This window comes from Aptenodytes patagonicus, chromosome 2 (assembly GCF_965638725.1).
Source record: "Aptenodytes patagonicus chromosome 2, bAptPat1.pri.cur, whole genome shotgun sequence".
Classification (NCBI taxonomy): domain Eukaryota; kingdom Metazoa; phylum Chordata; class Aves; order Sphenisciformes; family Spheniscidae; genus Aptenodytes; species Aptenodytes patagonicus.
Window position 1 is genome coordinate 137,184,228 of NC_134950.1, and position 26,792 is coordinate 137,211,019.

General features: G+C 38.2%; 1 protein-coding gene across 3 annotated transcripts in view; it reads right to left on the reverse strand.

Annotated features, from left to right (window-relative positions):
- Window positions 1-26,792, reverse strand: part of ITGB8 (integrin subunit beta 8) — a 51,404-nt gene that overhangs the window by 17,413 nt on the left and 7,199 nt on the right. For all 3 annotated transcript variants that reach the window (XM_076331366.1, XM_076331364.1, XM_076331365.1), the window contains exons 2-8: window positions 18,747-18,832; window positions 15,252-15,426; window positions 12,264-12,510; window positions 10,291-10,456; window positions 7,411-7,569; window positions 2,333-2,428; window positions 2,149-2,238 (exon numbers count right to left, since the gene is read on the reverse strand). In XM_076331366.1, the coding sequence (XP_076187481.1) occupies window positions 2,149-2,238; window positions 2,333-2,428; window positions 7,411-7,569; window positions 10,291-10,456; window positions 12,264-12,510; window positions 15,252-15,420 (927 nt within the window). In that variant the 5' untranslated portion in view covers window positions 15,421-15,426; window positions 18,747-18,832. The remainder of the gene's footprint in view (window positions 1-2,148; window positions 2,239-2,332; window positions 2,429-7,410; window positions 7,570-10,290; window positions 10,457-12,263; window positions 12,511-15,251; window positions 15,427-18,746; window positions 18,833-26,792) is intronic.

Sequence of the window (26,792 nt, forward strand, 5' to 3'; positions counted from 1 at the left end):
TGATCTAAAGGCTATTGGGATTATTCTTACTGATTTGTTTGGGTCAGCTAGGACTATATAAGTCAACAACTGGTTGATTCCCATTAGGGCTTTTTACATTACAAATAATGAAAAAGCCAGCTACTTTGTGACTTGTATTAACTGCATGCTCTAAAATCCTACTTCCTTCCAAGAAGGAATATTGCTTCTTGGCCTTTTAAAAATTTATTAAAGCTCTGTACAAACCGAAGAGCTGAAAACTGCACAAAGAGATTATTAAAATTCCTGGCATATTAGTATTTAAAAAATTAGTTTAGTGGGATATTTTTACTGCTACAAATGGAAATTTAATTACATGAATCTGAACACATGTTTCTTTTAGTAACTTTTTGAAAATTAGTGACTCATCTTTGGCTTTTTAGCCAGGGATTTTCAGCCAGGGTTTTCCACAACTAAGCCTAAGGTTTCCCTGCCCAGAACAAGAGTGCAAGAGGCTCACTGTCATCAAACATCAACACTAAATTTATTTTCTTATCTAAGTACTTTTGCTTTCAAGAAAGCAAAACATTCAAGCCCTCTTCACTGTGTGTTTGTATATTACAAGCCCCTAAAACTATGATAAAAATCTCAAAGTATCAAATCCAATGAAGTTTAGGATGGGAAGGAAGATACTGTCTAAAAAATGAAAATAAGGCAAGAGCAAACTGGGGGTGGCTGGAGCAGGAAAGTCCCACAGAATCTTCCATTGAACTAAATAATTATTTTGTAAATCTTCGTTTCCTCTCCTTGAATGTTTGCCCTGCACTGTGCTCTAAAAACCGGGATGCAATTTAGGATGGACAGTGTAAAAGTGGCATACAAAAGGACTATGATCTTCAAAATTTTTTGCCAGCAATTTCCTGCAAACCTCCATATTCAAAATGAGATTTCTCAATTTTATAAAAGAAAGTACAATATCAGTTGGAACTTCTCTGCAATTTGATTACACCTAATCTCCTCTGCTTTCGAATGTCTTTGCTTTCTGCACAATGTTTCCAACATGACAGTGAGAAAAATGTGCACAAACCCACTATATTGACTAGGAACAGACATGAGACTTGGCTCTTCATTATAGCCAATTTGCTGAAAGCAAATAGCCTGATTTAGATGGTTAACCTAGTACAACGGATAATTTCAGCCTCCCACGTCCAACTAATTAAAAATAATGTGATACATGTTGATAACTTGCATATAGCTTTGTAACTGATTTTTCAGCTTTTGGAACTTGCATGTTTGTGTAACTTGCACACCTTAACAGCATTCAACCATCTAACCCATCACGTTCATTTTGGTGCTGCTCTGTGGGCTCCCTGTGCTCTAGTACATCAAATGTATACTACTTGGCTTCATTTTCAAAGCTATTTATGCCCCCTCTTACCAGGCTATCATCTTTCACTCACTATCGAGATGCCAATTTCCACTTTCAAGCTGCCATTCCCTGTCAAACATTTGTGGAAAATAACTTTATGTTCTTTCCCATACTATTACTTTCTCTTTCCCATATTATTACTTTCAGTTGAGAACTCCAGGCAAGAGTTCACAAAGCCATTTCCATTGTTCTCTCCCAAATCCCTATCAAAACTCTTCTTCACTGACATGCCTCAAAACCCCGAGTCATTACACTGCTTTGTGCAGTGTAAACCCTGCTTTCCACAATATCCACTGTTGTCAAACTGCCTCCTTGTAAATTCCCACCTGTTGTCCATTTTCTAAGAATTACGCTGTAAAACCCTCTAGATACTGCACTATCTTTTTTTTCTGAATTTATATGGTGCCTAGACAGTGGCGTCTGGTCTGTAAACTAAAGATCTGAGATGCCAAAATTCAAATAAGTCAGACATTTCTTTTGAAGTTACATGGCAACAGGTGCAGAGAATCAAACAGCATATTTAGAAGCGTCCTTAGAAAGGAAAAAGTGCTAGCTCTTGGCTTTGAGACCCCGACAGCCTGGGAATTTGAGAGCTATCGTAGGATAGTGTCACCCACCAACCTGGACGTTCAGAAAAGTAGGGAACTTATCCTCGTGGACTTCAGATAGAAGCTAAGATCCTGGAAATTCCAACTTTAGTCTATGAAATGTGAAAAATCCCTGTACAAATACGGCATACAACTTTGTCACTCTTATCATACCTGATAGGCTTCTACCACCAAATCATTGAGATTTGCTGCTTGTGATTCTATCTGTCTTGCAACAGTACCAGGCAACAGAGGTAACAGATCCTATGAAAAATACAATAATTTATGCACAGTTTTAATATTTAATATAAATATTGTGCTTTCAAAATTGGAAAAAGAAATCAGGTTTCTAACCTACTTTATACCAATGGAACTGGCTTCCTTGAACTGCAAAAATAACATTGATGTTATTGTCAATCAATTTTTCAGAAAGCTGCCCAAGAGATGGATGCTCCTGCAAAATACAACAGAAAAGAGAAGACTGCAGATTAGTAGAGAAAAACCTTATATTTCACATATGACACCGTACAGGATTCCAAAACCACCCCAACCCTTATTTCTAAATGTACAGAGAAATGCTAGGCCTACATCCAAGAGAAGGTGGGACCAACCAAATAAACAGATCATGACAAAAAAAATCATCAGGGCATCAGCCCTGTGACAGGCTTATATGTTGCCAACTATGCAGGGATGCTGCACAGTGGGAGGACTAACTCATGCAGTACTATTTTGTTGGTTTGAGTCTGATGCTTAAGAAATATGGATGTGATGCTGTTCATGGTCCATCTAGAAGAATAACAAGATTCCTGAGAATGATAGGCGGGTGCTTGTGCAAAAGTCAGGGAGAAAGTACAACAAGATGGCACGGAGATGAGGTGTGCTTTTGGGAACAGCAAGGCAAGTAATTAAAAGTTTGTTTCTGAGAAATGTATTTTTAGCACCAGGGATCAGACACATCAGCTAAATGCAGCCACTGGGTCAGGTTCTAGCAATGTCAGTATTCTGTACATATCTTACGGCTGACAGCTTTCTCCGTCTCTGTATGTCCAAGACCTGCCTTAGGAGTGATGCCTCCAGTCCTCACCGCGACAACCTGCTACATTTTCTTAACCACGCTTGTGCTTGAAGAAGGTAGCATGAGTTTCATGTCTCTCCCCAGTAATGACGTCGCTCTATTTGGTGAAGTACCTGTGACAGCATGTCCTGTGCCAGTGACCTGTTCTTCTACACTTCTCATTGAGAGATCTGACGTGGATTTGAGAACAAGAGGTGCGTTGCTATCCCTTCAACCAAGATCTGGGGAAGCACAAGGGTGTCTGTGTGGTCCTAGTGGGCTTTGTACACCTGGGCTATGTGAGATCCCTCCAGCTCCAGCACTCCAAAACAAACTGTATCTGAAAGTCACCGCTTATTTACCATGCATCTGTGAATAATTCTCAAGAAGTAAATTCAACACTTAAAATTCATGACTGAACATAGAGAAGTGACTGGGGCCTTGGCCTGTGTTTCCCCTTACAGAGATTTCATCTGGACACCTCCACTTACGTCAGGTCCTTCAACCTCTTTCCTCCACATACTTCTGCTGTCTTTCTCTTCCTGATATTTCTCACCATCTGCCCCATATTGTCTCTCTCTTGCACAAACACACTCTGTTTCCCTGCACAATTCATTTCTCCTCAGAGTGCCACTTGTTACTCAAGGCACCCTGCAAGTCAACTGCTCTCCTAACAGTAATCTGAATGCTAAGACAGCTGAGACAAAGTTACGCAAGGGGGCAAATTCCGTTTTCCATCATATTGCACCATTATAAAGAGCCTCGTATAGAAAGAACAAAGGAGTTTCTTGCTGCAGTTTGATCTTAGACGGGGTCCACACCTTTCTCAACTTTTCTACCCTTTGGTAAGAGATTATATTCCTTAAGATAAGTGATGAAAGGTAGCAATAAATGGGCCTTCTTACAGCTGCAGCTGGGGAGCGTGGCATACGCAAGGGTCCAGTGAGCATGCGTTCCCACTACACAGCAGTTGTGGGTGAACTGCAGCAGCAGTGGCTTTGTTGCCATTCTCAATAGCCTGTAACACAGTACTACAGCCTCCTGCCTTCTGCATGACCACAGACCACAGTGGTGGGGCCTCCATTGTGCTGCACAACCCTACAGGCCACATGCAACTGTCTGGCAGATCATAGACACACCAAGTGGTCCCAGGACACAGGCGAGTGAAGCCAGATGCTTGCAAGTACCTCCTGCGCTATAAATGTGTGAAAGATGGGAGCAGTGTTGAGGGACCATGAGATGGTGGTCAAATAAGTCAGTCTTCCTGCTTAATACGTGACACTAGACATGTCCAAATTCCAGCAAAGTGGCCCTTCAACATCTCTGCAACTACTGGCAAAACTCTGGGATCAGTGGTATCAGAAATGGGTTTCCAAGCCCTCATGAAACAAAAACTTACTCAGATGGAGCTTACTGAAGTCAAGAGATGACATGCATAGACATGCAAGGGTTGCAGGGACTAGATCCCCAAACTGCCTAGTCTGCTTACAAGTATACTTGTCAGCTCTAACTCACTAGTGTCCAGCTTGGTTAGTAGTACATTAAAGTCTCACTTCAGAGCAGAAAGAAAAATTTTCTTTTTGTTAGAAGAGACTTTAAAAAAAAAAGCATCAACAGACCCACACTATCTTTTTCATTTTAAGCATGTAAAGAGATGACATAAAGAACTGTTGGTCACTCATGGAGCCTCATTTTGCTTGCTGTAAAAGCCTTGCTGTACTTTATGTATTTTTATCTTATCTCTTCCCACTACTGCTCAGGTGAATGTACTTTCATTTTAGATCATCTTTCTTGTTCCAATTACATCATTCATTTTATTATTTTAACGTATTGTGTTAAGCTGAGAAGATAACTAATACAGATGTTAAGTATTTCAGAAAGACAGTTAAGCAAGCACAGATCTAATTAAAATGGACTAGATTTCTTTCCTGTCTTATGCTTTTTTGTTGACCTCTGTGTGACTGCTTAGCAAAAGTTAGAAAGAAACAGGTAGAGAAGTGACTAACTGGAAACACTTCTGATGTAAAGGTTGAGCTTATGCAAATAAATAAAGCAAAGTCCTCTTAACTGGCACAAGGAGGAAATAAAAACATGCCAAAATGCAATCTTCGCAAGACTACCAGAAGCTAAGAATCAAAGTAGGAAAACAATGTGACTACAGACAGCTCTTCAATTTAGCATAGCACAACAAAATTAATTGATAAGGAAAAAAAAGCAAAAATATGTTTCATATGACGTATTTTTTAAAAAGCTGACCGCCTTTCATGACATTTCATTTAAATATCAAACAGCCTCCTCCCCCCCCCCCGATTTTACTTGTTCATTTGAAGTTTCTTTATGGATCTCTATGACTAAAATAATCACAGGCTATATACCACTGAGAAGACAAAAAAGCAGGAAACCAGTACACGTACCCTTACAGACACTATTGTGTTATCATGTCAAATCTACTCCAGAAAATAATACTGAGAAAGATTTCCATTCTACTCCTTTTCTATTACTAAGTGCATGCCCACTATTACATGTGGGCATGCAAGAATTAGCCCGTGGTTGAAAAAGATATGGGCTAGCAGCCAGAAAACACATGGGCCAAAACGTGCCGCCACAGATCTAAGCATCTTTCAAGGTCATTTGATTTGGGTGGCTAAAAAGACTACCTCTTTTCACAACAGGTATCAATAGCAATAATCACGGAGATTTCTTATTCTGTATGGGACAGTAAAATAATGATCTTTCAGCCCAGAATCCAGAAAACACTTTCTTCAGTCAGCCATCGATCTGTCATAGTTCCTTAGAAAGAGATTAATTAATTTTGTCTGTATTTTATATTGGTGAGGTTTTCCCAGCTGAAACAGAAGTTAATTTCTCAGGTTGGACAGAAAATAAATATAGTTGGTTTTTTTTTTCCTGAAACAGACAATATCTTAATTACCAAAGAAATCCTGAACACCAGAGTAAGATTTGTACCTTCAGCAATTGTTAATAAGCAGAGCAAAATCCCTCTCATTTATAGCACTGAAATTGGGGGGGTGGGTGGGGGGAGGGAAGAAAGAAAAATAGAGATAGGGACACCATGACCTGTAAGTATGCTCTGCTTTGGGAAAGGACAGTTTCAGGATTATTTGCTTTAAGTAGAATAAAGGAAGGGGTTGTTTTTATCCCAGGGACACTGTAGGAATACTGAAACTGAACAGACTGGCTAGAGGGAAATAAATAATCCTGACATCTGTGAGGGAATATCCAAGAGGTGACAGAGGGAGTATATGAATGCAAGAACATCAGATAATCGGAAATCCAACCAACCTTCCTGTTAGCACACGCTCAGCTCCCTCCTCCGCTCAGCAAGGTCCTGAACACCCACCAATTCCCAGAAACCTCCCGTATTTCATGATCACACACCATATGGTGGCTGCTTCCTGCTGCCCCACCATCCTTGTAAACACCAGTTGCTGGGATTAAATTCAGGTCTAGCCTAATTTACACGTAGCCCTCACTGACTTCACTAGTACATTGCTGGCTTGGGCTGAACACAGGCTATATACTTTAACTAAGTGCAGCTAGCGCCGAGAATAAAACTGTAATGTGCTCTAATGATACCACAGTTCATATGTCTGTTTTCTGGTGATTACACAGCAATTAAGTAGTGATTCATGTTTCTTAAATAAATGATTCATATTTATTTAAGGCAATAGCCAAAGCAATTAAAAACTACAAATCTTAGAAAAAAAATGCCTGTCTTAAATCACTCATGACTACTTTATACATTCTTGAAGAAATTATTTTGAAAGTTAAAATATCTGCTGAAGGCGTATTATTTTGCTACAGTAGATTTGATGCAACTTTTTGCACAGGTATGTGTTACCACACATTGGTTTTATACTGTGAGATTCAAATGTATTTAATGCTACATTACCACAGCAAAGCTTTGTGGCACAAGAATATTTTCTAGTCCATTATGGGTGAATTAGCTCATCGCTGTTGTACGTCTTCTGTTTTACTCTTACCAAGCCTTTTCAATCAGTGCAACTACGCATCTTCTGATCATAAAGCATGACCACTACCTTTGTCTCATTAGCAGGATCATGCAATTCTTACATATGCATGTGAGAATTGCTCATCATTATGAAATGGTAATAAAAAAACAACACCAAACCCAGTAACATTCTCCTCCGCTGTGTCTCAGACTCCAAAATACTTTATCCCAGACAAAAACAATGTCCATATTTCCTGGTGATTGACTCTTCATTTCACATCTTGCCTACCTGGGAAAATACTATTCTAATAACTGAATTAAAAGCAATGCTTTGGCAGCAATCTAAAAACCTCACTTATGCAGTTTTACACTGCTTCTCTGAAGGCAGAATGTATGACATATACCTTACCATACTCGTAGCTTTGATGTACACATTATCTTTCAAATGACAGTTTCCATCATGGGGAATTACGATCCCCGCTAATTTACTATCAAGGGCCAGATGGGAAGTTTGATCTGTCATCACAAGAAGCAGTCGCTTTGCTTCTTTGCGCCATCCAATATGGCTCTAAAAAGAAAACAAAATTAAGCATAAGCAAGCAGTAACTACCCATTTTCTAAAATAATAAATAACAAAACGAAAAATGAATGTGAAAGTCTACTTTCAGATATTACACTGCTTAGCAGCACTGAGTATAAACCAGGCTAGTTAAAGCATTTTGTGTGGAAACATATATCATGTCCTACATCTGAAAACTACTACTGCGAGTCAGAGATCCACTTACCACTTTCTTTGCTTTTTGAAGAAAGATCTCTCTAACATATATACAAGTTACGCATTATATAGTGGGCTTGGGTAACAGCTGCCACATTGTGTGTGTCACTATTACATACAAATGCAAATGCATAGCATTTGTGTAATTCTCGGGGATCCAAAAAGCATTACAACCAACAAATACGCATTAATTCGTATTGGTACTTGGTGCCCTCTTCTATTTTTATGTTATATTTATTTACTTTATATTCTCATTATTCTATAATTTCCTTTTCCTACACAGCTTTCCAGAAAGGACATTGGCATATGATTAACCAATAAACTAAAGCCTGAGTGTCTTCATGCACCTGCAAATTGAGTAATTCTTTATTATGCAGCAAAATACTACATCTATCCACCATCCTAAGGGATTAAATAGCAATGTGGCATCCGCAAGGGTGAATTTAATGTGTTTTAGGAATTCAGTGATGTGAAGGAGGTAGCAGGGCAAGCTTATATCTAAACAGGGTTAGGTGCCAATTTATATTTCCGTAACATTTATTTTCCTGCAAGGAATAAACGGCTGCTTTAAATCAAACTTTAGAGGCACACATGAATCACCTCATATTCTTTTTCATTATTCCCTCGCTCAATTATTCCATGTTCTTCTTCACTAATTCCATTTTTCCTCCTTTTTCCTCCTTTCTTGCTCCTCCTCCCTACAACGTTATCTCATTTCTACCATTTCCCTTAACACTTCCAGGTATCTTTCCTCTCATGTGAAACATGTATCTGCAATACAGTTCATTTATTCAGCCAGGCTTCATGTCTTATTCTCTACCTTTCTTTTCTTTGCTTTGCAAAGAGGGATTTAGCTCCCTTCTCAGGCTCATTCTCTGATAGCTCTGAATGGGGAAGGAGTATCTCATAACAGTAGGGATAATAAGTACAGAGGGGTGCGGTATCTTTTCCAGCTTACATGGTAGGCATCAGTCCCCCTCAGACAATCCTAGACAGCATTCCCCTAAAGAAGGGGTATTTTAAGTTTTACTTATAAACAGGTTATATCTTAAATAATCTCAAATTCTCCTCCAGCACCATAGAAACTTCTTGCTGCTAGGACTCCACCATTTCACTTTGTCACCTCAAGATTCCTACCTATGTACGTCACAGTAACCAAAATTTTAAAGAAGCTTCACGTCCTAACCTGCTAGTGTTGCAACAGGGATGTATTGGTTAAAGCAAGATGGAGCAAGTTATAAGGTTCTATTGTAGACAAGATGAGTGCACATTAATATGAATTACAGTTCACGATGCTAGTTATGAATTGCACATTGTTCTCATCCATTTTGGTTCACAATTCAGTTAGCAGGAAAGCCTCCCCATTCTCATGAATGTTTCCATTCTATTGTTTTTGGAAGCATAGATTATTCTAGAGCTCACATGTCATAAGTGTGGAATGTGTCCAATGAGAAACACTGATTTTAAGGAATTTTTCCAAAGCTTCAGAATAATTTTTTATAACAGCTGTGATCACAGTGTCTGTGAAGAGTGGCTTTTATTTACCTGTTTTACAGCTCATCAAAATGTGAAAATAAAATTGGGGCCAAAGTATTAATTTTTAACACAGTTGGGATTCCTTTTTGGCCTTGATTCATTCTAGTGCTTCAAAACAGAATGTGAAGATGGACAAGATAAAAGAATTGTCCTGACATCATCCCAAGAGACGAGAAACACACCTAGCCTGTGATTTGGACAGGAGTTGAATTACTTTTTTTAAGAGCTCCAGAAAGAGTATCTTATAGAGCATTAGCAAACCCATGAATCAGCCAACTTTCAAAATTTCTATTGCACTACTATGCATAGAAGAAAAACAACATGCAAAAGAGCCCTTTAGAGCAAACAAATTCTTATTATTTAATATGCTTATAGCTTGGGAACTACTGATGCAGATCTTTTCCATCCTTTTCTGCATGGGAGAGATGGTGATGAAATTTTATTAATATACAAAAGTTAATTTTTAGTTGATTTGTATTGTTTTTAAATTCTTTAAAAGATAACACTGAAGTGCATTTGTTTTCCTTATCTACATCAGCAGATACGTAACTGATCCTTCAGTTTTCAAATACATTCTTAAGTAGAAGAAATATCAAATGGTATGTCTTCACTTAGGAACACAAGGAGGGCTTCAATAATTTTTGAAACAAATTTTGTAATTGGCTGAAATTAATACATGTGCCTGTTCAAGCAAGAAGCAGTTGCTTTCCTTGTCCATCCTATGTTGGTTAGGCTTGTTAAAGAACATCATTAACCAATACTGAAAAATATTTCCTTATGCTCTCCTTTATCAGTTTCAATGGGAAACAGAAATGTATAGCTAAAGGGGAAATAATGGAAAAGGAGGAAGAAATCTTACTATTATCAGTCCTAGAACTGACATTTTGAATTCAGGAACACTGAGCACTCTTGTACCAATATATATATATATATATGTGTCTGAACTACCATTTAGTCTTTTGTTAATAAGCTCCTTACCTGGCACACAGCTGCTTGGAGCATCGCATCAAAACCCCCTTCAGGTGTATCAATATTCCCAGAAATCTTTTGTTTATTCACTGCATTTCTGAATTCTGCTATATTGTCAGTCAGGGATAGCACGTGAATATAACCGTGAGGAGGCATACAATCTAAATTATAATCACTGTACAAAAAGAAAACAAAAGTCTAACACATTCCATATTTTCCATTTGAAGGAGATGCAAATATTCCCTATCAACTCATAAAATCCTGTTACTAATGAAGATGTACATATGCACAGTAAAAGAAATACTTAAAGAAAGAAAAAGAACTTCAAGTGAGATTAAGTTCAGTGGGGATTAGTTTGAATTTACTATGAACAACAGATTTTTTTGGTATGTTATGGAAATGTATACAATATAATTTAGTTTATATAGTAACAGTGTACGTGTACTGTTTCTGTACAGAACAAGAAGAAACATGATGTGAGTGATGGTATGATCTCAGAGAGTATATCATCCCTTTTGGAACATCAACGGAGCGGTACAGCTTTGCTTTTCATTATCCTGAGGAAAGGGCTATTACCCTGCAACATTAAGATCCTTTAATAGCTCGATACACGGGCTACTGGATCAAAACTAAAATAAAATTTAAGTTCCTACATCCACTATTAGTAAGTAAAGGTACATAAAACTGATGTTGAGACTAGTGACAGTTACGTCATTAAATGGATGGGAAACTCCATTTACTGTATCATCTTAGTTGTAAATGATACTTTTTGAAATTATATATAAGGGGAGAAAGGATGAAGTCTGACATAAGTAAGCTAATGCCATAGCACTTGTACAGGTCACTGCTCTGCGACCCATTTAGGGCAGTGGAATTTACGGCACAAGCTGAGGTGCTCAGCTGATTCAGAGATGCTGAGCAGGTTTCGTCTCACTTACCTTCCATTGCATACAGTGTAGACATCTGGACTATAACGTGCCTGCCCCTGACTCAATTTAGAGCCAATGAAGAGAAACTGGCACTGTAAGGATTAATACCTCTGCAGACGTCTACTTTTAGGCAAAATGAATCGTGTCCTGGCAGTGCTAACTGATCTCCACTGACTATATAGACAGTCTAGAGGACTACTTCAGACATAGACATTTATATCTATCTAATGAATTCCACTACTAGTGCCCAATTCAAAAATCACTGAAATCAAAAAAGATACCTATGGACTTCACGGAACTTTAGGTCATGTCTTCCCAGGAAAGATAATAATGAGCAAGAAGGTATGAATAGTTAATATTCACTTTTCCAGGTATTACAGTTTATACAGACTTGAATTGATTATGAATAATCTTGTTCTCCAGAAGGTTTTGGAAGTGATCCCTCGCTTTACGTAAGTGTTGAACACAAGGTATAAAAGACATGGCAAGGAAAAAGAAATGCAACCCAGAACACCTTTCTTATTTAAAATGGGAGTTCATTCATATTACAGCTGTGAAATTAGATCAGAGGATCACCTTTGTTCATTAAATGAGCTGCATCACATCAACAAAAGTAGAGTTTTATGAAAAGAATTAATGAATACACAACCATACACCAGAAGAGAAGTCCTAGGTCAAAAAGTAGAAAACTTTGTGATGAATCTAGGGAACATATATCCAAAATAACTAAGAACTCAACAGTTGACTATAAAATTAAATGCAAAACATATTCAAATATACCAAAGCAGCATGCTGTTTGGCTTATTTTGCTAAAGAAAATATTGCACATTTTTTCTGATACAGAAACAGTTTTTCTGAAATCACTTGCCAGATATTTCAGAAGTATTCATTGTATAATAATTTTCAGCATTTTCTTAGGAACTTTGCTGGAGAACCACAGTATAATGAAACAAAGACAGAGTCTGAAGAGCTTTAAAAATAAATATGCATAATGCATATTTGTGTAATTAAATAATTTCTCAGTGTTACAGTAAATATACAAAGACTACATACCTGCATTGGTTATGGATTCTACCTGGATGAATGCTAATATAGGGTGACACAGTTTTATCCACATAGGATCCAAATCCAAGTCGAAAATCAAGAGAAATATTCGCCATCTTTTTAGATAAAGCAAATCCAACGGAATTTAGTTTTTCTATATTGTTGTGCATAGAGGCTGAGACATCAACCAAATAATAAAGATCCACAGGGTATTTCTCTAGAGGACGAACTTTTAACATAAAGTTTGCTTCACTTCCTGATCCAAAGGAAACAAATAAGTTTATTTACTATTTTTGAATGGACTCTCTTAAAAATACATTTATTTTTGCAGCAACCTCAGCACAAAGTTGTTTGTATCAGCAAATAGAAAACAAACAAACAAGAAAACCTCCCAAGAGTAAATGAAACTTTGAAGCATCGTTCAAAAATAAGCCATAAAGGGGCTCTTTGTAGAACATCTTGCTTTTTTTTTCTTGCAGGAGCACTGTGCAATTTATTGTAAAAATCTGACTTCTCCCCATTTTCTTTTAAATTCCTGGTTATGCAATCCCTTTGGCATTGCACCAAAAAGCAGTTATGACTCACAAAGGACACAGATCTGCATACAAATCGTGGTCAGTCACTTCAAGGTTGACACACGTCCTGCAAATAATTTGTCATGAGTTTAAGACTACACGTGTACCATAAAGACAGCACAGCCTGAAAAACTCACGTCAATTATGCTTCAAGTTTATACCAATCTACTTCCAAAGATACGATGAGAAAACTCAGTAGGATCAAAATATTTTTTTAAAAAAGAGGTTTTACTATTGAAAAAAATCCATCTTTTGGTGTATACAAAATAGAACTTTTCTCTTATTTCAGGATGATAAATTTCTGTCTCTCCTGCAGAACCACATCACACTCTCATATGTAATAAAAACGTGAATGCTTTGGAAGCCACTAAAAATAGTCCCCACATTTTTGCTTGCCTAATATTCTGTAATGCCAGCAAAAAGAGTGAAGTGACTGGAGTATGGGCAACATAGGTACAGTAATGCATGACTTCAAATTGTTCACCCAAAGTGTGAGCTCACAGAAGAAATAAGGGAGTAGGATCTTCACGTGATGAGTGCAGAATGTAATTCAGCATCATGCAATGAAGATACAGCAAAAGACAGGAGGAAGGGAGACATTATAGAAGAATTATGCAGGTTTTCAGTAAAAGCTATCTAAACACAGTCAGAAACAGATTCACTAAAAAAAACACCTGAAATTTGACTTATCTATTCATGACATTTACTAGTGCATGTGACATTGCAAGAGAGCATAATTAAAGTACATGTAACAAAGATCTGACCCAGAGAAGTTAAACATGCAAAGTACTTTCTTCCAATGGTCTTTGAACATAATCCACCTGAAAATTTCAGGATTTGTCTGTATCAGGTCTTGCATGAAGAAAACAGAATTTCAGTGTGTCGTAACTTATGCGTTTCCTCTTTGCCAATGTAAATCAAATTACTTTTTGTAAATGACCCTTGCAGGTCTCCAGTTTGCGTATAGTGAGATGCTGAGTGCAGCTTTTATTTTTTCCCACATAAATCCTGACAGTTGGGTATATGTAAACAGTGATAAAAAAAAAACAGTATCAAAACAAAACCATCTTTGTCTGCATGATTATACTGTATCAAATTTCTTTTTTGAGGCACAACTATAGCTGAATATCTGTGTATTTCCCTGGGGAATAAACTACGGGCAGGATGTCTGTATATCAAAAGTTATTCTTTTGGAGTCCTCCGAATTTCAGCCTTCTGCCTCCCTGATGCAAGAGCTTCAGCAAAGGATATGGAACCCCAAACTTAATTTCACTACTTACTGGCAAAAAGATTCATTAAACCAAATTTTAGAAAGCTAAGTATTTTCTATGGATCCAGTATGCCTTTGGAAATAAATGTGATTACAGACACTTCTAGAGCTAGCTCAGTTCCTGAGACCATTTCTCAGTACAAAGCAGAGTATCAGTCATTTCTTTGGAAGGAGAGTGGGGAAAGGAGAGGAAGTGCTAATGTTACTTTCTTAGTTTTATTATTATAAAGATGGAAAACCGGAGTTCCTTTGTGCTTTACACTCACGCAGATCCTTCCTTTTTCCCTTGTAATTGACAGAAAATTATCTTTTATACAGTGAAGATCAGCAAGATACTATGATAACTCAGACTTTTCCTATTCTCTTAATGTTTTTCTACAAAAGATTGATCCCTCTTAAATGACATATTTCTTTCTCCAACTGTCGTTTGCAAAAGAAATAAATACATTAAATTTTATGATACGAAACATACCCTGCATCCCTTTATTTCACCTTCCATTTCTGCTTTTGGCCACAGCTCTTTTAGAGAACATAACATTGATTTAACTCGAGTTCAGCTGAGGGCAAATAGAGATATACTATAAAATCTCAGATCCGTAAAGGGACTTGCAGATTCTATTAGGGCCAGGTGTCTCACATTTTATAAATGAAATGTTAGGCAGTGAATACCTAAGTCTCCTTTAGGAATCCAGTCCTTTCCTATATATTGGCTCTGGTGTCTTCATAGTTGTCTAATCAATGCACTTAAAAGTAACCAAATAATCAAGAAGCTTATCAAATGATGAATTTAGGAATTCTAACCCAATTTACTTTCAGTGAGGAATACAGTTTATACACATGTAAGGGAAAACTCTTTGTGTAAGTGGCTAAAGAAAAAGAATCAAGAAACCACAACAGAAAAGACCACCTAAAATCCCTTTTCCACTTATTACTTGCATTATTCTGATGTTCAGCTGTGTTTGACAGAAACACTTCTTGCTGAAGACCATACTTGAATATGGGAGCAACACCATCATAGTCCTACAATATAATGTTATAGCATCATTCTTCAAAATAATTATTCTAGCCACTTCTTCACAAAATATTTGTACTTAATATTATTGTATTTAGTTTAAATTGACTGTAATATCAATGTGTTAGAGACAACCCAACCTGGACGCAGTTGGACTGAAACTTTTCCTGGTGTCACTTGTGTATTTGTTTCATGGTCACTGGGTATTGTGACATGAACTGTGGGATTTTCTACAAAATCTGACTGGCAGCCTCTTTTCATTAAGTTGAAAACGGTGTCACAGCGTCCCTTCTGTGTTGCGTCGGCCATGAAATCCTGTTTTATAAGAGACAAAAAGTGCAAAACAATCTGAGCTGAAAAAACCAGCTGTAATATCTTCAAAGGAAAGAGAAAAACAAAATAATAGTCTTTGAAACAGTAAAATATGCTACCAAAATTGCACAAATTGTAGAACGAGTTCATGGAAGCCATATGTGTTTAATAAGGGCAATGACAAAATATTTAAATTACAAGTTAAACCTAATTGCACCATGACTTTTTTCTACAGAGGACAAAACTTTTGTATGAGAAAGAGGATCTTGCACAATCAGAACAAGCTGACTTTGGAGAAAAAGGAAACTATGAACTGTCACTGTGTCACTAAAAAAAGTTCTGTGCTGTGCTATGAGTTAGTTATACCAAGAAAGTGTCATTCACACATCAAAACAGGTTAGTTTTCAGAGTAATCCACTGGTAATCTTACTTAGGCTAATATTTAAAAGTAAAAAGCAGCAGAAGTCAGCTTTAGATTTATCTAACCTGAATTTGTCTATATCACAGATGTTTAAGTTTTACCCTATACCCTACACCAAATCCAAAGACCAGCTGGACTATATCATTTCAATCCCCAGTAAGAGAAAGCTGTGTAGTACAAGATGGGACAGTTTAAGATGCCACCAACGTAAAAAAGCCCCTGTAACAACAGAAAAGTGATTAGTAGTAGGATGATCTCAGAAGCAGCACATCCTTTGTTGCAGTGAAAGGGCAAAGTTGCCAAAATTGTGCCAACATGATCCAATGCAAAAATCCTTCCTGACCACAAATCTGATGATTAACATCATCCTGATCATGTAAGGAAAAAAACCCCAAGATCCTTTGTACTCTTTCAAAGCATTCGTCCATCCCAGCCACAGCTGGAGACCAAACAATGGACAATCTCTGATATTTCAGAGGCAGATAGAGAAAATAAACAATCAAAAAGTGCATAGAGCCAACTGTGTATTAGAGAATAGTCATCCAGACCCTGAAAAGACCAGAGAAAGCTCCTGAAGAATGAGACTCAACAGTCATGTATCTTGTTTTCCAAGTTCCAACTCATTTTTGTAGTCTACCTCCGATATATTTTTTCCATAACCTTCTTTAATGTAGACAACAGAGACTACTTTTTTAGGTTACTGCTATTTATATACCCTTTTTGACATATATACATTTCAAAAAGGTAGATTTTTAAATGTATAAAGAACTTAGCTACTCTCATTGCTATCACTAACGACTGATAGATATGCAGCATTTTGAGAAGGACCTGGGGGTGTTGGTCGACAGCCGGCTGAACATGAGCCGGCAGTGTGCCCAGGCGGCCAAGAAGGCCAATGGCATCCTGGCCTGTATCAGAAATAGTGTGGCCAGCAGGAGTAGGGAAGTGATCGTGCCCCTGTACTCGGCACTGGTGAGGCCGCACCTCGAATACTGTGTTCAGTTTTGGGCCCCTCACTACAAGAAGGATGTTGAGGTGCTGGAGCGTGTCCAGAGAAGGGCAACGAGGCTGGTGAGGGGTCTGGAGAACAAGTCTTATGAGGAGCGGCTGAGGGAACTGGGGTTGTTTAGCCTGGAGAAAAGGAGGCTGAGGGGAGACCTCATCGCTGTCTACAACTACCTGAAAGGAGGTTGTAGCGAGGTGGGTGTTGGTCTCTTCTCCCAAGTAACAAGCGATAGGACGAGAGGAAATGGCCTCAAGTTGCGCCAGGGGAGGTTTAGATTGGACATGAGGAAGAATTTCTTTACTGAAAGAGTGGTGAAACATTGGACCAGGCTGCCCAGGGAAGTGGTGGAGTCCCCATCCCTGGAGGTATTTAAAAGACGAGTAGATGAGGCACTTAGGGACATGGTTTAGTGGGCATGGTGGTGTTGGGTTGACGGTTGGACTCGATGATCTTAGAGGTCTTTTCCAACCTCAATGATTCTATGATTCTATGATTCTATGATTTTCTGAAGTTCACTGTATGGGGGTATAAAGTCAAAGCATCTCAAGTGTTCCTCAGGGCTGATTTTCTCATTAAAAACATTGTTTAGATGAAGCAGGCATACTAAGCTGAAAAATGCCTCTAACTTTCCTCTGGAAAATTTCTATCTGCATTAGTATGGGTTTTGCCATTCCACAACCATGGATGGTGCATAGGTGAACTGGCTATCAAAGCATGGTCTAAGAGGGTTTGACAAACCCCTGGCTTCCATGAACAGCTCTCGGGATTGACGTGAGAAGTGAAGCAAGAGAAGCAGGGCAGAAGTGAAACCTGGTCAAATCTGAGCGCCTAGTTAGAAGGAGACATACTGCAGCCCCATAGCACTGGAAAGCTAAGAAGTGCTGTTCTGTGATAAATACAGATGCAGCAGGATAAAACTGTGCCCTGTGTAAGACAGGACATCAGGCCACAATAATGGACCACTCCACATCGCAATCCATTGTGCCATCTACACATGCCCTACAGCTCCTCTTGGAAAACAAGCCCTCCATGCCTCTATTGCATTCTTTTTCCTTATACTTGTTTCAGACTAAGTTAATCATTCCAAGACGCAATATCTTGAATAAAGTTACACCAGTGCCTTACACTCCTTATCTCTTCCAGGCACACCCTAGGAATTTATCTACCTTCTCTGCTAATGAAAGTTACTACAGATAATTTGCATGTGACCTTCAAGAGCATATGAGTTTGTAATTGCCAGATATTCTTAAAAACCTTGCTCCTCTGAAGTGCTTAAAATGGTTCAGCCTTACTTGAAATCACGTAATCAACAAAACCAGAAATTCCCATATTCTTACAGTTTGCAAAGCAATAACAATTTCAGAATAATTCTTGCTACCTAAGATCTATCTTCTGTGATAAGTCTCAGAACTGATAGTTTCAAGTGTCAAAATAAGAAAAGTATCATTTTTTCCATTTGTGACAGCGTCATAATATATGGTGAAGTCAAAGTTAACTCCACTGTTAGTAAAACCTTTTGCTAAATGCAATAGGCATATATGTATAGACTTGCTCTGATATATAATGAGGACTTAATATAAATTACTGATAAGTAATTTTGCTTTTGAAGCCAAAAACTGTTGAACTCTCAAAGTTACTATAAGTCTGCCAAAGCTGTCTACAAAGCAGATGGAACGCATTAAAAAGTTCTCACTTTATTTAAAATTACTGCAATTTTCCAAATAAAAGATTGTATTTTCTCCTTTGGAAACAAAATATATTTCACATGATTTCTCAGGTTCTGTCTCCAGAGGTCATTTAAAGATTTTCTTGCTATTTCTCACTATAATTTTCACAGTTTAAAAGTCTTTTATCTTTATAAAGATCAGAAGCAGCTAAAATATAAAAATGCCGTACCTCTTGAGCACACCAGCCACACTCTGGACCCAAAGCAAGACACTTTGTGCATGTTACTGCATTTGAAGTAGCACATCTGTTTTCCGCTGCAATGAAATATAAAACCAAACATTCGTGATTTATGATGTTATGTGGGAACTGTAAAATACCTAATTTTAAACCAAGATTTCAAAAATTACTTCACCAGATTAAGAGTGATGACAACGTATCCAAACAGAAGTAAAACAGAACAAAGGCAGCCCGGTGAGGGAATACTTGCAGCATTTTTTTTGTCTACAGTCTAGAACTATATGTACAGATTGAATAAACTCCATTCTCAAGGCCAAATTTTTAAGATCCTGATTTAGAATAATTTTGAAGTGAAAGTTTATCTTTGGCATGTACCTTGCTGATTTACTGCCTAACAGAAAAAATTTACCAGGTAGCTTATCTCTTCATAGACATTTTCCTTTTAAGTCATTTACACTTGACTGAGTTATTCATTATTCACTCTGCATGGAACCCAAAATATTTTCTCACCTTCTATAAATATTCCCCCTCTGCATTTTCTGGAATGAATAGTTTCCCAGAAGAGGCAGATTTTTTTTTTTTTCCCAGAAGCGAATACAAATTTATCCAACATTATGTGTGTCACAGATTGAAGACACATCATTCTGTACTAACAACTGCAAAAATTGTGCCTATTAACAGGTCTATCAGCAATGCCCTTTATACCCTTTTCACAGCTTTGTTTTATAGGTCACTGCTTAAGTTACTACTCTCTGCTACGAAACCTTGGCAGTCAGAATTGAGAAGGAGAGGTAGCCTTTTCAAGGCACTTGGTCAGCTCAACTTGAATGTCAGCATTAGCGTACCCTTTCAGCACGTTCAGCACAAGGCTCTTGCAGACCGGTGTGCATTTACACGGGACAGAATTCACCTGCCAAGAGCTATGAGGAAGGCACACAATATGACTCTTCAGTGCACAGCGCAGTAGTAGTGCTGTTGAACAACACTGCTCAGTGGCATATTCAGCACAGCATATGATATGATTATAAAATATACTGGAAACAAAATAAAATGAATGACTGCATACTGGAAAGGCTACATCTCTTAATTGGTCCATCATGATAATGTGCATATCATTATACCAAAACAGTTTGAAGAAAGGCTTGTTTTTCGTCCAAAGTTTTGGCTGCATGTACTGTCTCTCAGATTATTTCTTTCCAACCTGCAATAATGCAAACCATCTCTCTTTTTAGAGTAATGAAAGCAACTTCTCACAGTGAAAAGCTGTCCTAGGAAAACACGTACTAAAATACCTTCTTTATATTTATTTAACTGATTTCAGCTATGGATTCAAAGATGAGATCCTGTATCACATGAACAGCTAGTCCTCAATAGGTCACTTTGAATAACTGATGATCCAAGGAACTAACAACAACTTGCAAGTTATTAGTATCAACAACATATATACCATTATCAGTATTAACAAGATAGAAAAGCCTAGAACAGTACAGTTGCAGCATTATACTGATAACATATAGGTTAGCGGCAATTTCATTAATTTCAAAGGTCAGACCTATATTTCTATTTCATATAAACTGCTGTTGACAATTTTTGCCATGCAGGCAATGTGAGAAAAGAAATGCCTACAAAAGGGAGAGAAACTCTTACAGATACGATAGGAACAATAAGCTGAAAAGCAGCCCAGGAAGGTGCTGGAACAGAGGGAAAACTGATTAACGGGTGGGAGATGTGGGCAGGGATAAATAAAGGAGTCGCCGCTAAGGAGAGAGAAAAGAACAAGACAAAATCCAAAAGGTTTTTGTTTGTTTGTTATAAAAACAAACACAGCAAGTTTGACTTGGATGTGAAATGAGAGCAAGCTCATTCGGCACTGACACAATAAAACTTCTTTGCATTTATAAGAAGATGGCAACAGCACTTTATGTTCTGCAGTCTGAAAGAGCTGACCTGGAGGCCATAGAAAAAAGTTACCACAAACCGCAGGAGAGGAGAACGAGGGTGAGGATTCCAGGTAGGTACTGACATGCACAGGGTTGTAGAGCTTGCTACAGATCCCTTTCTAGACAGTATTGGTAAAGCACAGGATGAAAAGTTGTTGAAGGAGTGAAAATAAAAGGAATGTAATTGTTCTTGGCACAGAAACATCGCTCCCATCTTCAACTGGATACCAAAGACAGCAGAGATGAAAGACATTACAAGAAAAAGAGAGTAAAGGGATGGATTCAGTACAAGTGTCACAGGACAAGAAAAGATAAGAATTGCTGATGTGCAGCGTAACAGTGGGTAAAGACCACCATGGGACGAAACAGGGAGGAGATGACGTGAACTTTGAAGTTGCCAATCAAGTAACATCCACCATAAGAGACAGAGCTGTTCTGGTAAGAATAAATAGTTGACAGGAAGAAATGGGAGACCTGTGTATCTAGCTATACAGATAAGGAATAAGCCAAATTAATTCCTGGTCATCGTAATCAGTAAACCAAAGTAAATGAAATAATGAGTTTGGCCTAATTAATTTCCTGCAGTAATTTCTGAGACTCCTTTCTTAAAATGTATAATCCTATCTGCATAACACACATTTCCCAAGATTAAATGCCATTGACCATGTCGCAAAACATTCACGTCTTATTGTAATGTGCACTTGCTAAAAAAAAATAGTATGTGTCTATGACTGGAACAACTGTACCATATTTCCAGATGCATCGGAAAACTGACTGAAAAATGATTGTTCCAAATTTTTTTTCTGTATGGTTAATTTAGGTACTGAATCTATTGAAGCTTGATTTAGTTTATTAATACAATCTATGCGGTAAAATATGGGGGGGAGGGGGGAATTTATCTTTCTAAACTGCTAAGGCAGAAGAAAAGATCTTAAAATCCAGTTTGGGTTTTCAATGTGATCATGGCAGATGAAATGCTTTAACAAATGAGATATACAGTATTGCTGGATGCAAATCTCTTTGCTGATAACTCTCCAGTCTCAAGAGCCCCATTTTCACAACATGAAGTCACGGATTGGCAATTGACAACCTTGGTACCATTGGCTCAAAAAGCTGATTTTTTTGGACTAAAGCGAAACTTGAAAAAGGTTTATTAATGCCCGAGACACATTCTGGCTACATCACTACTGTAGTTCCCAACTACATAGTCCCTTATAGCAGTAACATTTATGGACATGCTTTCATGCACCAAATATTTATTATTTAGTTATAAGCCTACTCTAAAACCATAACTGATTTACTATAAACTTCTCAGTTTCTTTTAAAATCATACGCTAAAGCAAGAAACATTTTTTTTATGAGTTGGCTGAAAAAAGAACTGAGATTTTTCCTGCCACTTCACCAAAAACAGAGTCCAGACAAGACTGAGTTACTGTTCAGCCAAAGCTAAGGGCAAGTTTCTACTGGCTTAGTTATAACTGCTGTATGCCAAAAGGTATTTTCAACAAGGGCCAAATTTTCTGCTGGGAACTGCACAGGCATATGCATATAATAAAAAGTGAGTGCAGCAGGTTAAACTGCACTTTTCCAGCCTCCTCCACGAAATACAACCATGCTCCAACGACTGCAGCTATTTCCAGTGATCACAGGTGTGGCAAGCCTAAACTCCCAGCAACAAGAGGGATCAAGGCAAGACAAATATCATACATGTTATAATCATATCCTGCCTCCCTTTTATGAAAATAACTTTATCATGATCAGGGTATTTATCTCAGAGATGGAATAACAATAACGCACGCTGGCGTTTGAGAGGGAATGTTAAACAGGTTTTCAAACAGACAGCACTTTGTTCAAGTACAGCCAAGAATTCGGATTTATATCAACTTCACTGTTGGTACACATTTGTGCTGTTTTTGGAGGGCGTACCATTTGCTTTCTTAAAAGAGAAAGCCAAAATATAACTAGCAGCTTATATTCCCTGATCACGATCCTCAGACTGTTGAACACTAGTTAAGGCAAGAAGATACAAAATTATCTAGCCTCTACAGAGCTTTTTTCCTTAAATTCTGTATCCAATCTTGGCCTAGGGCAGCAATCAGCCAGGCTGTCCCTCTCCACAGATAATGTGGCCTTCAATAACTTGCGTGTAGCATCGCTTCTGAGGAAAGCTGCAGCTTTTATGCAGTATACTGCAGTTATCCTCAGCTTTTTGTCTTTCTTCAGGAGCTAAACTGACTCCTGCAGAGGGGACGGGCAGTAACTGTCCCAGCTAACACACAGCTTCTCAATTCACTTTGGCTGAATGTGCAGATACAATGAAAAGCATTGTAAAAATGTTACAGAGGGGGAATTTTTTCCATGATTATTGTGTCTGACTTGCTCAGATTACAAGGAAAAAATGAGTGCCTGTGCTTTAACTGCCAATCCTAAAACCTAATCCTGGAATTAGGGGGTTTTCCCCCCTTTTTCCAAACAAGCAATAATTCTCCCTGCTCTTTGTGCACAACGCCATACTTGAAAAACACGCTTTGTCCCCACCAGTTTTTCCAAGAGGGTTACAAGGTACGCCTCAGAATCAGCTTTAAGAGGTCCTCACCCTTGCCCAGAAAAGGAGATTTCAACTTGAAAACTGTACATCTATTATGCTTTATAATAAATTCCTAAGATTACTTGAGCAAAAATACCAGACAACTTTTCTTCCCTGTCCCTTTTTTCTATTACATACTGGATTTGTTAATTGGTTTCACTTCTCTATTAGTGGTTGTCCACTTTAGCTTCACTATTCAGACAGGAGCTAAGCTGCACACTGATTTGAAAATATCCTTTACCAGCAAGAGAAGCAGCTAAAAACTTGGCATGTAGGAGACATGTGTTTGCTAAGAAAAACATGATATGTAAAAGAAAGGTGCAAAACATGACTGGCACTGTTAAGTCCTGAGCCCTGGAAAAATGCTTCTGTAAACCTGGCAAGTGAGTAAAAACACCTTTCCATTAAAACAAACAAGCAAACAAAAAAAAACCCCAAACCAAAAAACACCCTAGACCTTCTTTTTCTACTAGTCATTAAAAAAAAAAAAAAAGCGTTACAGTGTTCCTAAAAAGAAAAAATGGAGTATACTGGAAGAGATAAACCATAATGTGGTTTAGAAGATAAGAGATATAACTGAGACATAAATAAGAAGTATATATGCATATCTGGATAAATGCAGTGAAAATCATCACTAGCGAACAAGTCCTGATGACTGATATGTGCTCCCATTCCTAACTCTGCCAATATCCCCCTGGTACTTTTGGGGTTCCCCAATTAATCTGCATTACCATATGAACACAATACCCTATGAACATGAGGGGCATTACTGAGAGCAACACGAAAGATATAAAAAGCCGTCAAAGTGGAAAGTAATGCAGCAGTCTGCCTCATTGTATGAGAGTTCATGTGCCTTTGCAAACTATGCAGCAAAATAACCAAGATCTTCCTTTTTTGCACATTGTGCAAGCTCTGAGTGACGCCACTTGAGAACTGATGCTGGATATCAGCTGAACAAGGCAAAGGCAAAGGGGGAGGAGGAGAAGGGGGAGACGTCTGTCAACACAGCATTAGGAAAGCTCTGGCAGAAAAGGACAGTCGTAGCTGATGCTGGGGGACAGCAAGTGTCTGTTGTGTAATGGCACGCAGAGATGGAGTTCCCAAGCAGTGTATGGACACTTCAATAATTAGGGAATGATAAAGACACTAGGCTTCAAGGAGGTACTCCTGACACCTCTCTGAGCCTACATGTGTCTTTCTTAGCCTCATCTCTCCTCTGAAAAGTTCCGTCACGTGTATGAATGTCGCACATCATTCAAGAGGAAAACTTGGAGAACAGAAGCCTCACACAGATGCATATAAACTCAAGTTTTTCATGTATATATATCAATTTAGATGATTTTTTTATTTTGTCAGAAAGATGCATATAACAGCATTTTGGAAAAGGTACTATCCAAAATAGCTACTGGTATAGCAGTTAGGACTCACAAACACAACATTCAAACCACAGCCTCAAACATGACCTTGACTGTGGGAGACAGAGCTATTGACTACTGCAGACTGACTTTGTTCCCAAGCCGCAATACAGAATGAAAACAAGCAATGTAACCTTGAAATTTTTCACAACACAATTTTTGTTTCTTGGCCAACTTTACTTGTAGCCTCTCCTTTCTATGAAACTTCCTGCTTTTCCAGGAGATGGTTAAATTTTGTTGATGCAATCCACGCCTGCAAACAATGAGTCAAAGACTATTTGGCTTCTGAAACCAACCTATTCTGTCTCTTGCAAATAAAAACATACAGGACAATTTACTCTGATTATATCATTAGAAGAAACTCATTTCCCACAGCCATTAGCTTTTATGGCACAGGTTTGATGGTCCTGTTTGCACAGCTTTGCCCCAATAAAAATGTGAAGCATATGGAACCAGAGAGCTTAAATCTCTTTTTTTTTTTATTAAATCCCTTGATTTAAAGGGAACTTCAGGATGTGCAGAGCTGTGTTAATTCCCTTGTTTCCTAGGACGGAACATGGGCATAGGAATCATTATACTCTAGTCATTTCCAGCTGCTAGAATATCCCTTGGAGTTGGCCAGCTTGGATACAGTCATGCTGCTCGAGCGAAGCCTGGAATGGCTACTGCCGTATTTCACTGCTAATTTGATTTCTTGTGTATTAGTAAGCACTGCTAGCAAGTAGCATATCAACAACCTAGAATGGTCAGTATATTCCTGTGTATACTATAATGTCTTTATCTAAATATGAGGTCATGATGAATATAAAGGTAGACACAAAAGACTATTTTTTGCCTGCTTAAGAAGTTCAACTTTGAATGAAAGACAAGTCCAAGCTCTATGTCCCACCATCTTCTATAGCTTCACCTCCTCAAACCAGGCCCTCAACCCCCAATCGCCTCCCTAATCCACCTTTCTGTTGCATATCTAGTCTTCTCCAAATTCTTGCTTTCTGCCCCATAAGAGCACTACCTCTTCCTGCCACAGTGCTTTTCTGAATATATAGATCAAAAATGAATGAACACAAAGATCTTCTAACAGAATACTGAGAAATTAGTTTCTCAAATAGGAGATACATGCATTGTTCACAAAAAAACCCCAAACGAAACCCAACCATACCTGTCTAGGAACAGACACTGGCCAACCTCCATTTTAGGTTTATATAAGCCTGTTAGGTTTTTATAATTTGGGGGTGAAGGTTACACAAAACACGACTGCAGGCTGTGAAATATGCAGACTCACATACTAACTATAACTACTGGTGCACACATACTGTTTGAATGCAAGCTTCTGCTTGTGCTTCTGCAAGTAAGTATTCACATATGTGCATGGTCTGCAGGTGCAGTTTAAACGCTCTGTAAGGGACAGCCTTCAAACACGCAACTTCAAGATTTTAAACAGGTAGTGGTTTATTTAATGTTCTGAAGTAATGGCACAACATTTTTGACAGCAAAATGCAATCCAACAGTTTCACTTAGATTGGAAGAGCACGCTTGCTGATGTCATTAGTTTTATTTAGGTAATTTTGCATCATTTGTGCCAGAGTGTAAGTTGTCTCAAGTTTTCTTATTTCCTGGGAGTCCTGTTTGTACAAGAAGGTGGGATCTCAGCTCAGCTTTCCAGAAAGAAGCTCCCATCCGGGAGAAGCAAGTTGTCCTCAGCACAGTACTAACCCCTGTCACCCTGCAGAGATGACATGGAAATAAATCGTACTCTTAAGTACAGTAGAACAAGTGGAATTCACTTAGCCTAATTCCCTTGAACACCGAGAAGGAACAGAATTTATTTTGGAAAGGGCAGTTACTGGTTTAATCAGACTTGGACTACTTTTGTGATGCCATCACGCAGCTGTATTCATAACACAGCTACAACAACAGCAAAATACCAAAAATACTTAAATTTTCAAGATTTGAGCCCAATGAAATACTGGTGCTAACAACTCAGCTCCCAAGTCAGTGGGCAGAGAAGGGGCCTGAAGAAAAATAAAATTGAGCATCCAGGAACATCATTCCACCTGCCTGAAGCTACAGAATTTTCCTCCTCCAATAATTGTAG